General features: G+C 34.3%; 1 protein-coding gene across 2 annotated transcripts; it reads left to right on the plus strand.

Annotated features, from left to right (window-relative positions):
• The first annotated feature begins 3,534 nt into the window (after positions 1-3,534).
• On the plus strand, positions 3,535-13,543 carry LOC101210766 (putative polyketide hydroxylase). Of its 2 annotated transcripts, XM_031886255.1 has the most exons (13): positions 3,535-3,758; positions 4,164-4,964; positions 5,562-5,862; positions 6,089-6,171; positions 6,260-6,395; positions 8,451-8,941; positions 9,087-9,134; positions 9,353-9,527; positions 9,759-9,871; positions 11,248-11,344; positions 11,461-11,680; positions 12,002-12,143; positions 12,902-13,543. In XM_031886255.1, exons 3-13 carry the CDS (start codon positions 5,634-5,636, stop codon positions 13,295-13,297), a joined length of 2,130 nt encoding a protein of 709 aa, XP_031742115.1. In that variant the 5' UTR covers positions 3,535-3,758; positions 4,164-4,964; positions 5,562-5,633; the 3' UTR covers positions 13,298-13,543. The 2 variants fall into 2 exon arrangements, with proteins under 2 accessions (XP_031742115.1, XP_004142293.1); XM_004142245.3 differs by lacking the exon at positions 4,164-4,964.
• The last annotated feature ends 822 nt before the right edge of the window (positions 13,544-14,365 follow it).

Raw genomic sequence — 14,365 nt, forward strand, 5'->3', positions numbered from 1 at the left:
ATTATGATGCAGGTTGGGCTGGATGCTCTGATGATAGGAAAAACACTTTAGAAGGGTGTTTCTTTCTAGGAAACAATTTAATATCTTGGTTCAATAAGAAGCAAAATTCTATTTCTCTATCTAAATCTGAAGTTGAATACATTGTTGTAGGAAGTGCACGTTCTCAACTAATTTGGATGAAACAAATGTTGTGTGAGTATGGTATTTCTCAAGATACCATGATTCTTTACTGTGATAGTATAAGTGTAATTGATATTTCAATGAATCTTGTTCAACACAGTAGAACTAAACATGTAAACCTCGAACCCTAAGGAACTTAGATCTTTTTAAGAGCTTGAAAAGATTTGATTTTAAGTGATGTTAATACAAGAAAGTGTTAGTTTTGTGTATCATAGGGAAAAAGGGTAAAACTAAGTTGTTAAGGTTTAAAAGTTAAATAAGTTAGTTAAAAATAAGATAAAATTTGGCTAAGTACGAAAGTTTAGCGTTTTAGCTTTTGCTTAGGCGTTTAGAGATTGCATTGGATGACCAAGAAAAGGAAAGAACCTCTAAAGAGGTTATTTGGCATCTTGGAGATGGGTCTAGGCGTTTTGAGATGGCTTAACGAAACGACTTTAGAGGTTATCATGCATTTGGAGATTATTTTTGGCTTGTGGCTAGGCGAGAAGAACTTCCAAGTGGGTGTCATTGGGTGAGAAAGGTGCTATGCAAGAAGACATAGAGGTTAGTAAGGGATTTTGGACGTATAAGGTTGGTAAGAAAGAAGGATCATAGAGGTTAGGTGTTTTAACTAGGCGACAAGGAAGGGCTATGCAAGGTTGGACATGCATGTGACATGTTTTAAGCAATCGGTTTAAGAAATAATCCAAGTGTCTTAACCATGTTAACATGCATTTTGAGGTGGAAAGGAAGTTTGAAGTGTCTTAAGGAGGTTTAAGGGTGGATTAAGCAAGGTTGAGGTGTCAAGATAATTTCATGCAAGACTTTTTATAAATAGCTAACTTCAGCAAGGAGTTTCTCATAACTCACTTGGACATTTTCACTCAAATTGGTCTTAAGAATTCAAAAATTGTGTTTAGTTTATGACAGAGGGTTGGTGTGTATTTTGAATTCAAGGAGGTTGACGTTTTGATCAAGAGAAGGCGAGAAGGTTATTTCTCGGGTGAACCTGAGCAAGGTTCATTTTAAGTGGGCTACAAGACTCGTCTTTTGGATTTTGGTTCTAAAATTTTGAGGTAAGAAAACTAAGTAATTTTAGAGAAACTTTATAAAAGAAAGTATTTTCATTTGAGTTCTGAATTTTACGTTATAAATCTCTAAAGTAGAAGTAAGGTTCTAGTCTACGTGGTTTTCATGTCTATACGTAGGATGAATAAAAAGGAAGATACTAGTGAAGCAAATGAGACATCTCGCGCAAGAACCAAGTGGAGGGAACTCATTTGGTGATTAACATCTCCAAACAAGAAACCGCGTCATCACGTGAGGAAGGTTCACTAGAGGACAAAGAGTAGGAGTTGGAGATGATGTGACTCGCAACAAACACTTTTTGGCGAGCGGCGCTGACATGCTCAAAAGAATAGAAATTATAGAAATTTTTCGCCTAAAGCTACCTATAAAAGCAATTCCACCTAGAGATATAGGCATGTAGGGGCCATGATCAGGGTCTGCATGGGCTGACTGCGATTTGAATAGACGAAAACCTAGAGAGTTGGTGGCAAGGATTAACCTCCCCACCATGTGTACAACACTCCTTCTTCGACTAGATTGTAATGCGAAAGCTTACAATTTGAGAGAACAAGAGTCCAGTCCCCATTCCCCCTAGCTTGTATTCCACTTTCTTCTTCTTTCCATTTTATTATTTATTTACAATGTATTTAGTTATATTGTACATCGGTCGAAGACCTTCATTATTTAATACAATGCATCCTTATACACTTTTCAATCTATCTATGCCTTTATTGTTCATCTGCTTTTGTGTTCTTTGTAGTTTAGGTCTAAGATGTGTTCGTGATAAGTGATATTTATTTATAATGTTTAGTGTGTTAGCTGAGCTACATTCTACACTTGGCTAGTGTATGTCGCTAATTGCTCGAGAGGGTGAGTAGCAATGACGTAGCTAACACATGTAAGGAAGAGTTTTCTCAACCAGCTGGTGAGAAAACTTCATTCACTTGTATCTCGAAAGGCGAAAAGGTGTAGACTATAGACACCAAGAGGTTGTTGTCCTTAAACGTGAAGTACTCTAAGAAGAATAAATAAACATTACTAGATATAAACCATCTAGCTAGCCTTAGTCATTTGGATTATGAAGGGCAACCAAGTGTGGCGTTTAATGACTCTGAGAGAAGCACATTTTAATCCTAAGATAACTTGGTGAGTTATACCGCATCGAGGTAGTCATATAGCTTATTCACCTGATAGCATGAAACCTTCCTTCACTGCCTTTCTTACGCAAGTTCGTTCGCTCAATCTTCTATATTGCCATAATTTATTCCCCTATGCATAAGCCTCTTGGTGTAAGAAAGTATCTTTAGTTATTTTATTATTCTTTTAACTCAATCGTTATAATGCATAAATGATAAGTAGACCATAGAACTAATGTCTGGAGCCAATTTCCTATGTTCGACCTTGGATCTTCAAAGTAAACCTGCTGTTCGCTTGCACTTGGACAAACAGTAGAAAAACTTGTACTCGACAAGAACTTAGCTATTACGAGATGAATAGATATATAATGAGCATTTCGCATGCTATGATCATGACCCATGATTTATTACATAGAAAATCGCGCAATAAAGAAAGATATGGTGATTATCTTACGTGCGATGAACCTGCTTCGTGACGTATTGCAATTGCACTATACAAATGCAAAACTAATAAGTCCTAGCAAAGACTAATAATCACACACCCGTGAAAAACGATTTTGTACCAAGTCTAAATGATCTTGTACCCAATCCAAACGATCTTGTACCAATTCGAAATGATCTTGTACCAATCTTATACCCTTGTATACATAGTCTAAACGATCTTGTACTCTTGTATCCAACCCAAATGATTTTGTACCTTTGTACCTAGTCTAAACGATTTTGTACCAAAGCTAAATAATCTATTAGTGATAATGGTCTATCTCTAGGATAGATCGTTTAAATATTGGTACAAGATCTTTGTTTAGATTTTGAACCAAGAAGAAAGAAAGAAAATGAGAGATGAAGAAGAAAGAAAAAATTATGGGAGAAGAAATGAATAAATTGCAAATAAGTAGAAATATGAAAAAGAAGTAATAATATGAAACGGAAAAAGTAAATGCAAACAAGAAGAAAAAGAACCGAAAAATCATCCCGCAATAATCAAAATCCAATAAGGTCAAATCTGTCATTTATGAAAAAGTAATTAACTTTATAAAATTTTCTTAAATTGTTATACCCGTAAATATTTAGCACTTTTGTTATATTTACGTAAATATCCACCGTTTTCAATATTTTAGAAAGTTTACATTTTTAGACTTTTTTTTTTTTTGAGTTGTAGATTCACTTGTGACACAACACAAACTATAATTTTTCTTTTAATTTAACCTCCCTTGTATCGCTGCCCACAAACGGTAAGCACCTCTAGTCCTCTCCAATCTTCACAGTTCGGCACCTCCCCTCCGATCAGACGACGCTGGCGACCTCCGCTCACCCTCTTCAATCGAACAAAGACGGCGACTGTGACTCCGATCAGACCACCCACATTCGCCCTCCGTTTTGGTTCTCGGTTCAAAGGTGTTTCCCTTCTGTTCTTTTTCTTTTGTGTATCAATGTTTGAGGAATGTTTCAACTGATTTGACAGAACATATTATATATATATATATATGTATATGCTTTTTAATTTATTACTTCATATTAATATGTAGTCCCAACCGAGACGTTGAAATATATATGAAACATGGTTTAGGCATGAGGCTTTTGTGGCCCATTTATTTGAATTTTTTTAATGTACTTTTGTATTTATTTAATGTGGAATGAGCACATATATGGTGAGGCTGTGAGTTTTTGGAATATTATCTAGAATTTTTGGTATGGTTTAATCAGATTTGGGAGACCCTGGTGTTCTTTGGAAAGGTGAATCTTAATTTTTTTTGTTTTGAGAACATTTCTTTAATGAATTCATTCTGTTTTTTATACTAGATGGTATCTTCCTCCTCGTCTACATCTACCAATAGTAGTCAATCATCCACGTTTCCTTAAGTAGCGAGTACATTCATATCATCTAGCGTTGAAGATGAGTCGAAACCATTTTGGCAATATGTGGCCATGAATCAAAGATTGAATGAGGGAGGTGGAAACATTTCCTGGCAATGTAACTTTTGTCATTGCATAAAGAAAGTTCTTATACAAGGCTTAAAGCACATTTACTAGGTTTAAGTGGTTCTGGAATTGGAGCATGTAATAAAGTTACCCCTCAAGCTTTGGCCGAGATGCAAAAATGAGAAGATGAGGCGAAAGATCGAATGGCTAGAAAGACTTCTAAAAGCGTACCTGTGTTTGCAGCTTCTAGTGGTTTTAGTGGGAGTAAACATCCATCTCATTCTACCTTTGAGCAAGAAAAACGGCTCCAAGTGGAATAGAAAGATCCTTTAATATGGCATCAAAAGATCAAATGCATGCACTTATTGCACGGATGTTTTATTCTTCAGGATTGCCCTTTCATTTAGCTAGAAATCCATACTATGTAAACCTCGTACTTATTATGCAAATAATGTATTATCTGAATATTTGCCTCCTGGATATAATTTTTTGAGAAAAACCTTTCTTCAAAGGGAAAAGGACAATATTGAAAGATTGATTCAACCCATTAAAAATACATGGAAGGGAAACAACGTTAGTATTGTGTGTGATGGTTGGAGTGACTCACAAAGAAGACATCTGATAAATTGTATGCATTTCAGATAGCAAACCAATGTTTTTCAAAGGCAGTTGATTGCTTAGGTGAGGTCAAAGATAATAAATATTTGCAAATTTTCTGTAGGATGTGATTAAGGAAGTTGATCCTCATAATGTGATTCAAGTAATTATTGATAATGCTCCTAACTGCAAGGTGCAAGCCAACTTATTGAATCACAGTTTCCCGCAATTGTATGGACACCGTGTGTATTACATACTCTTAATCTTGCATTGAAGAATATGTGTGCAGCAAAAAATGTTGAAAATAATGCGCTTGTGTATGAGGAATGTAGTTGGATTTCTGATATCACCAGTGATGTGATGGCGGTGAAGAATTTTATGATGAATCATTCAATAAGGCTTGCTATTTTTAATGAGTTCGTAACTTTGAAATTACTTTCCATGGCAGAAATATTATGTTGAGTTCGAAGCCTTTCCATTAGAAGGAGTTTTTCTTGGTTGTATTGATATTTGCCCTTTGCTTTCTTTTATTTTTTCTTAGTGAAAGCAGACTTTTTTATCAAAAAAAAAAAAAGTGATAGTTGCTACCATACATACATCATACTCTTTTCTTTTTGTTTTTTTCTTCAATAATTTCTCTCCACTATTATCTTTTAATTAATTCTCTAATGTACTAATTAGGTTGTGGAAGCCTATATTCAGAACAAATGAAGAAAGATCACATCAGAACAAATTAACATTGATGGTGATCTTATGAACTTATTCTTGAACAGAGCCATGGGGTTTTTAGGTTTTTTCAAGAGGTTTAATGGCCTTCAGAAATTTGATGCAATGCTTAGAACAAAACCTCTTAGGAACATTCAGTGTAGAGGCTCATCAAATTCCAAGATTTTCCATGGTGGCGATGAAACAATGGTTCCGGTTTTAATTGTTGGTGCAGGACCTGTTGGTCTCGTCCTTGCTATTCTTCTCACTAAATTAGGTATAATGTTGTCAGTTTGCTCTTATTTCTCTCTAGTGGAAATTTGAAAATTTTATCATGTTGATGCTTGCTGTGTGGAAACCAACTGGATTATAACTTGTTACTTGAGATAAAACAATAAACTTTCAAGTTGGTATTCAAAGTGTTTTATAGATAATTCCAAAATTAGTCTTTTTATGCTAATTCCTTTCATTTTTGGGGCATATGCATTTTTTCCTTTCCGTAGGGGTCAAATGTGCCATTGTGGAGAAGAACAAAAGTTTTTCTAAACATCCGCAAGCTCACTTCATAAATAACAGAACTATGGAGGTTGATTGAATTTCTCTTAAGAAAGATGCCATTCAAATGACTGAGTTAAAGATTCAAAGTAATGTGTTTATACAGAATTTATTGATAGGTATTTCGCAAGTTGGATGGGTTAGCAGAGAAGATACAATTATATCAACCACCTGTAGAGTCATGGAGAAAGTTCATATATTGTACTTCACTGAATGGTACAATTCTTGGATCTGTGGACCATATGCAACCACAAGGTACAATTTAATAGGTGCTTGGATCTTCTAGTTTTATATACTTCAAGATGGGTTCACATCATTTTACTTGCATGACCATTAAATACTGTGGTACTTATTTAAGTCAACTACTAAGATGGGTTCAGTCAATAATCTTATTGCTATTTGTACAATCTAATACTTTATACAGAAGATGCTTATAAGACATTCTATTCAGAAATTTATGGTTAGTATTCTAGTTTGGCTTTATAACGGTCATTGTGCATGTAGTAGTAATAAACGATTGTTCCTACCTCAGCGCAAACGAATTATGTAAGGATTGGCAGAAGAGAAAATGTTTTGTAATCAAGTTGGTTTGTGTGCTAAAGGCTTCAGCTGTTGCTCGACTCGTTGGATTTAGGTTGTCTCTTTAGTGGTAACTTATCATCATAAATTACCAAGTTTACATCTAGAGCTCTCTGTTCTCTTAGATCGATTCCTCTCTCCTTTTTGCGGGCTTGGTTTGTGTACACCTTTTGTTTTTGTTTTTTTTTTTTTTATCTCAACGAAAGTCATAATTTCATGAAACAACCCCTCTACAATTATAAGGGGAGGTCATCTGACATTTTTATAATATACTATCTACCTTGCTATGACTTTGTGCAAATGTGCATCTTTTATCAATTCATATGATCTTACATCTCTTTTAACCAATTGGAGAAGTCTTCTGTAACTCGTTTGGTTCGGGCTTCGTGCCCTTTTTTTGTAAATTCCATTCATCTACGAAATTTGTTTCTTATTTAAAAAAAAGAAGTAATTTCATGAAAAAGAAAAAGAAAAAGAAAAGAAGATGTAAGGTTTTATGCTGCTAGAAGTATCAGGCGAGGGATCCATTTTCTCCTTACATGTTATAGCTTTCCTATTGCCTCAGTAGATTTCCCCTAACGGTGCTCAGATCCATTTGGAACTTTTTCTCATCAATGAAACCAGCTTGATCATTTCTCATTGGAAAATAAAATAAAAAAATAAAAAATGAAGAAAAAGAATAAGAAGAAAAGAAGAAGTGGAGATGAAGTGATCTCTTGATATAGTAAACTATCTGCAAGGAAAACTGGTCAATTTGTATTGTATGGCTAACATTTTCATACAGAACGCCTTTGGTTCAATGGCTATTGTGTATCACTAATTAGAATAGTTAAGATGTGGGTGTTTGGGTTGTAAAAACGTTGGAGATTCTTTAGTCCGAAAGGAGAATGATCCATTCTCTTACAGTAGTAGATTTATCCTCATTCCTAAAGCAGCAAATTTGCCTAATTTGCCCTCCCATTCTACATGAGTTTTTGCCATGCCATTTACTCTGGCTCATGCTATTGAGAATTAACAAGGGGCTGTTTGGGAAGTGAAATGTAATTAGGATTACTGGGAATCTGAGGAGTGTTGTGCGTGAGGAATCAAGGGCGGAATGAAAATGAGATCGTGAAGTGTGAAAATGGTGGAAAAGAGAGTTAGGTTGAAACTTTGGGAACGAAATATGTTTTATATTTCATATCAGGCCCAAAACGCTCAATCTAAACATGAATTTTGGATTACAATACATTACGTGTGTCGACATGCTCCCCAAGAGTTTCTTATATACTACAAATGGCAGAAATTCTTTAAAAAAGTAGAAATACTTGAGATTTGGTTAATTTTAAGCACTTTGAGGGTCCTTTGGCTAACAAAAGGGAAGGATTTTCTAATCATTTGTCTGTTTTCAGCAAATCTTACTTTTGTCACCTTCTTTTGATAAAGTATATTCCTTTTAATAACTATTGTCTAACTCTTTGTGTGCTATTGGAAAGAGTCCTTTCATAAGTTCTACGGCCTGGTCAGTGTTTGCCTTACCTCTGTTCTGTAATTTCATTTGTTCAGTGAAATTTATTTATTTACTTGAAATAAAAATGGACAAATATTTGAAGATTGAATGGTAATTAAAAATTGGGGAGTTTTATGTGGATATACAAGTATTTGGTTTTAAATATTGTGCTGTTATTTTCTGTTATCTCTAATTCATTGTCTTTCTATTGAATACAATGTTTTTTTTTTGAAAAAAAACAGATTTTGAGCACATTATCAGCCCAGTTTCTGTTGCACATTTCTCCCAGTACAAATTAAACGGATTGCTACTTAAACAACTTCAAAATCTTGGGTTTCAAGTCTGTTCACCGGATAGCTTGGAAGGCCCCTGTGTAGTAAGAGAGAAAAAAATACTTTTGGGGCATGAGTGTGTTTCTATTGATGCTACTGATGAGAGTGTAAACATGACTGCATCTTATCTCAAGGAAGGGAAACATGTTGAGAGGAGAAATATCAGCTGTAATATCCTTGTTGGTGCAGATGGTGCTGGAAGTACTGTCCGGAGACTAGTAGGCATAGAAATGAAAGGTGAAAACGACTTACAAAAGCTTGTAAGCATCCATTTTTTTAGTCGAGAGCTTGGTGAGTATTTGCTGAAAGATAGGCCTGGTATGCTATATTTCATCTTTAACACTGAAGCTATTGGGGTTCTTGTTGCTCATGATCTCAAGCAAGGGGAATTTATATTGCAGGTATTGCCACCATCTGGACACGATTCTTTTCATCTGCATTCTGCAATTTACAATTAAGATATTAACTGTTTTTTTTTTTTTTAATTTTTTGGAAACGAAAACAGTACTTTTTTGTTTGAATTAATGAAACCCTATTATCTTATAGGTACCGTTCTATCCTCCTCAACAAAACATTGAAGATTTCTTCCCTCAGGTAATTTTATCCACCATCTTTGTGTTGAGTTTGTTGAAGGTGAAGAAGAAACGTACGATTGAATGCTAGCGTTATAGTGGGATAGACAATTCAAGTTATACTCCATATCCTATTATTTACGATAAAATCATTAAATGATAACCTGCAAAAATAGCATGTATCAATGCTGATCATACCATCTTTCTGTAACTGTAGTAAATGGATTCAATTTTCTGTAGATGTGTGAGGAGTTAATCTTCAAATTGGTTGGACGAAACCTTTGTGACATAGATGTGCGAGATGTAAAACCTTGGATTATGCATGCTGAAGTTGCCGAGAAGTTCATATGCCGTCAAAATCATGTATTACTTGCTGGTGATGCTGCTCATCGATTTCCTCCAGCTGGTGGATTTGGTTAGTATTGATTTTTTATACTTAAAAACCGTTTGTTAGGATTTATAGTGCTACCACATTGTGTGCACAATATTTCCATTGTTAACATATCTTGGCCAATTTAGAAAAATGGCAACTTCAGGTAAACAGCCATTAAACTTAAAATATTCATATGGAGGCAGTGCTACAAGATACTGTGGAAACTTCAATAAATATATAATTGTGCTGTTATTTGTTGATGTATTAATGCAGGAATGAATACTGGAATTCAAGACGTTCATAATCTTGCTTGGAAATTAGCTGCAGTGCTACAAGATATTGCCTCACCTTCAATATTGAATACTTATGAAATGGAAAGGAGGCCGGTAATCTTATAAATTTGTTGATGTTTACTCCTTTTCAGTTATTGAATTTTGGTTTCGAAGTTGTCTGAGTAAATGTGATATATGTTGACACTGTTGGGCTATTACCAATAAGAATTTTAAAGGAAATCATTTATGACGAAATGTCTCATTTACCAAAGAAAAAAAGGAAAAAACAAATGTTAAAGGAAAGACAGAAAGACTCTAAAGTACCTTTTCATTTCTCTTTAAGTGACCTAACCTAACGGTAAAATACCTTTTCTTGTCATCACACGTGATTGGGTTTTGTAACTAATCTGAGGTAGTTGAGTCAATTTTGGATAAATGAGTGTCGAGGTGAAACTTTAGTATAAATACGTGGTCTTCTTCACTCCAAAATTTTGGTGTGTTGATCTCTTGGCATAACAACGTCAGTGCTATGATCAAGAAGTTCCTCCTCAATATGTCCATGTATCTTTACTCTTGACAATTTTAATCATCTTGTTCTAAGACCGGAGTTGAGAGAGTCGTGTGGGGTCTGGAGGGAGATGTGCACATATATTTAAGTTATGTAGTCGTTCTTATTTCTCTGTAGTCAATTCCAACATGGAGTGAGTCAGCAAAGGCAGCTTCCTGAATAAAATTCAGCAACAAATGTTTTAATTTATTATCGACTATGAAGCATATATACTTCATGTAAGGTAGAGTTAATATTGGATACATATCAGATACTGATACACCTAAATACTTCTTAGATATATATCTGATTTGCATATCTATCTTTTTTGTAAATATCGCATACATATGTCCCATTCAGTCTTTGGGAACTAAGTGGGATATTTTAAAAGCACGTTGCTCTAGCCCAAAACTAAAATTAAAAAAACCCAACTTTAGAATCATGTAATCTACATTGTGTAAGAACAAAAAAACACCAAACTCTAGAATCATGTGATCTTCTTTACACAAGTCTCCACAAAGCTATAAACAAAATAACCCACTTGATATCTTTAACAGTTCAACGAAGAAATTCTTCGTTTATCTTCATTCTTCATTCTTCTCCTTCTAATCTTTTTCTTCTATGATTGGTTTGACTCTGATGCATCACCAACCTTGTCTGTTGTATTTTATTGACCAATGTTTCAATACCTGTGATGTTGCCTCTTGTACTGTATTTCAATGTTAGTGTTATATTTTGTTTGTTGTCATTAGCTTTTTATGCTTTTAAGTGGATTGTATTTTAGTATCTTTATATTAACTTACATATATCCTGGATTTTTTTGGTGAAAAAATGTATTCATATCCTAGTTTTTAAGAAATTGACTATTGTCATATTTGTATTTCATATCCATATTTGTGTTTGTTTCATATATTCTTGACCTCTTTTGTCACTCCTTTGTCAGATAGCACTATTCAATACGGCCCTTAGCGTTAAGAACTTCAAAGCAGCTATGGAAGTACCTGCAGCTCTTGGTCTGGATCCAAAAATTGCAAACTCAGGTGAAGCTTTTTAATCACTCTTTAAAACAATCCCAGCTAAACTTTAGTACTTTACCATATTGGTTGTAGTAGCTAAGTTGTTTGCAATATATTGAATGTTTTCCTTAACTTGGCAGTGCACCGAGTAGTTAACCATGGCCTTGGTTCTATTTTGTCATCCTCACTACAGAGCGCAGTTCTGGATGGAATTTTTAAGATAGGTCGTTTGCAGCTCTCAGATACATTTCTGAATGTTGAAAACCCTATTGGATCTTCAAGACTTGCAAAACTAAGACATATATTTGATGAAGGGAAGAGCCTTCAACTTCAGTTCCCTGCTGAGGATCTTGGTTTCAGGTTTTTCTTCTCAAATTCAATGCATGCACTAATTTTTGTCTTTTTTATATGTGTTTAGTGAGAGGAGTGCGTTATATAAACTCTTTAAACCCTAGAGGCTCATTTATTTTGTAATTCTATATTATTCTCAATAATAAAATTGTTCTTCGACATAGTTAATAGTAAACCACTTAAATATGTGTCATGATTTTCTACTTTTATGTTTTCCTGTGTTTGTAACTGGTGTGTGAAACTATGTTCATAAGTAAATCTTCTTCAATGGGGGATCTGGTTTAATGATAGCTTAATAATACTCATTTCAATCTTATCCATGGGAATTAGATACTCTGAAGGGGCAATTATTCGTGACAATAATCTACTTGGTGGTCGAGAAGAACCTACAGGTCGTCGGAGACAGTACCTTCCTTCTGCAGATCCAGGATCAAGGCTGCCTCATATGAATGTGAGAGTTTTAGCCAGTGAGGTACAGTGTCCCCATTCCCCTCATACTTCCCTCTACTGTTTTAGAATTGATCAATCGTTCAATTGTTGACTTTTCTTACAAATCGTTCTTGCATTTTAAATCTCCTGAATATGAAAATTTAAAATGGTATCAAACATCATTTAGTGATCTGAATGATCTCTCTTCTTAAGTGTTTTTTTATATTTGCATATATGAGAAAATTGAACTGTTGCTAGATTAATGAGTGATTTTGTGAATGTCTAGTTTTGATAAAATCTGAATTTTGATATATTTTGCAAATAATTTCAATAGTTTTGCCAGAAAATGAAATTTGCTATATTTGTAAGTATTTTTAGCATTTTTGCCCTTTAAAACAATTTTCCTTAAAAAAGAGGGTAGGTGAGTTATTTAGTGAAAAATAAAGATTAAAAGTGTTTTTTAAGAGAGAATTTAATTGATAAATGAAATATCCAAAGATATCCAAGATCAAAGAAACCTGTGAGATGTTATACAAAAGACGTTTCCAATTAGTAATAATGAAAAACTGTGCCATATATCATATTAAAAATGTAAAATTTTATATTTAGGATCAAATTGAAACTAAACTCAGATGAACTGTACCATTTTGAAACATAGGAACTAAATTGAATTCCAAGTCAAACTTAATGGTCTATATGTGTAATATTTTTAAAACTTGACACTGGATTCAAAACTTGTAGACCAAAAAAGATATTTTTCACAATCTTTCATTGACTGAACTAAAGATTGTGTGTGTGCAGGAGATTATTTCAACGCTTGATCTTGTATCTGGAGATAAAATCGAATTTCTTCTCATAATAGCCCCGCGATCAGAGTCTTACCGTCTAGCTCACGCAGCTCTCAAGGTAGCGGAGGAATTCAAAACGTCGGTTAAGGTTTGCATTTTATGGTCTGCAAATACCACGAAGATTGAATCAAGCAGCAAGGATCAACTAACTCCTTGGGAGAACTACATTGAAGTTCAAGAAATTCGGCAATCGATAACTTCACCGTCATGGTGGGACGTCTGTAAGATGACTGACAAAGGAGCGATCCTAGTCCGGCCTGATGAGCATATTGCTTGGAGGGTGAAGTCTGGTATTTCTGGGGATCCAAACACAGAATTGATAGGAGTTTTTACTACTCTTTTGAAGTGAGATATGTTTAGCTAATTTTTTTTTTCTATTCTTTTGGGGGCTTTACTTCATGGTTGGTTTTAGATCTTCATCTTTCATAGAAAGTGTACTACTTTTTGCCACTGGCGTATTTTTTTGGGTTGGGACACATTGTAGAATGAAATGTATATTACCACCCTTCATAAAGTTTAATATTATTACATATTAACTTTTATAATGAAATAAAGATTATTAGTCATACAATTTGTAGACTTTATGTCGGGATAATTGATTGAAAGACTCAATTTCCAAGTTTGGCTCATTTCTTAAATTTAAGAATTTTGTTCTCTTACATCATGATCTAGCAATTTTATAATATTTTTTTCTACCTTCGATTTCTTTCTTTCTTTTGAGTCTGTTGCATTTATGATCCAAAAATTAGGCAAAATAAATCAAATGACCACATTTTTGAAAAAAAATGTCAAATTACCTTTGTGGACGTTAAATTTGGGTGAAATTGGAAACATGTGTGCCACGTGGAAAAGAATCACAAGCTTGCTCTCTCTCTCTCTTTCTCTCACAAATCAGTTTTCTCACTCAATCTCTCTTGCCTCTCCCTCTCTCATTTCTCAATCTCTCTTGCTCTCTCCCTCTTCATCGAAGTTGGTCACAACAGAGTTGCTTGCATGGACTCATCGAGACGGAGAAGAAGATGCAGAGGAAGAAAAGAATAGAGAGAGACATGTTGAGGGAAAAATGGATAAAATAAAAGGACAATAATATAACTTAACGGGGTCATGACATCAGCAAAGGGGTATTTCAATTTTTTTTCACAATTAGGTCATTTGTCATTTCAGACCTCTAAAATAGGTCTTTAGGCAATTAATACATGAGATATTTGCAGGAATAACAAAATTAAAGGCCACCGTTGGAAATATAGCAAAATCCGCATGGAATAAGATTTTTAGCAAAATATCGACACGCTGATAACTTGTAGAAACACAAGTTGTTGTAGTTTTTTAAGTAAAATAATAAAGTTTGATCACATGGAAATAGAAGAAAACAAAGAGAAAAAGTAGGCGATTTGATTACTCTGCGAATAGTCTAACG

This window comes from Cucumis sativus, chromosome 5 (genome assembly GCF_000004075.3).
Source record: "Cucumis sativus cultivar 9930 chromosome 5, Cucumber_9930_V3, whole genome shotgun sequence".
Lineage (NCBI taxonomy): Eukaryota > Viridiplantae > Streptophyta > Magnoliopsida > Cucurbitales > Cucurbitaceae > Cucumis > Cucumis sativus.

What these genes read in the sequence shown, in the direction of transcription:
- LOC101210766 (XM_031886255.1), top strand. Translation starts at nt 5,634, where the DNA reads ATGAACTTATTCTTGAACAGAGCCATGGGGTTTTTAGGTTTTTTCAAG. An exon ending in GGACCATATGCAACCACAAG is followed by an intron (nt 6,396 to 8,450) that starts GTACAATTTAAT and finishes GAAAAAAAACAG; the next exon opens with ATTTTGAGCACATTATCAGC. An exon ending in GCTGAGGATCTTGGTTTCAG is followed by an intron (nt 11,681 to 12,001) that starts GTTTTTCTTCTC and finishes CATGGGAATTAG; the next exon opens with ATACTCTGAAGGGGCAATTA.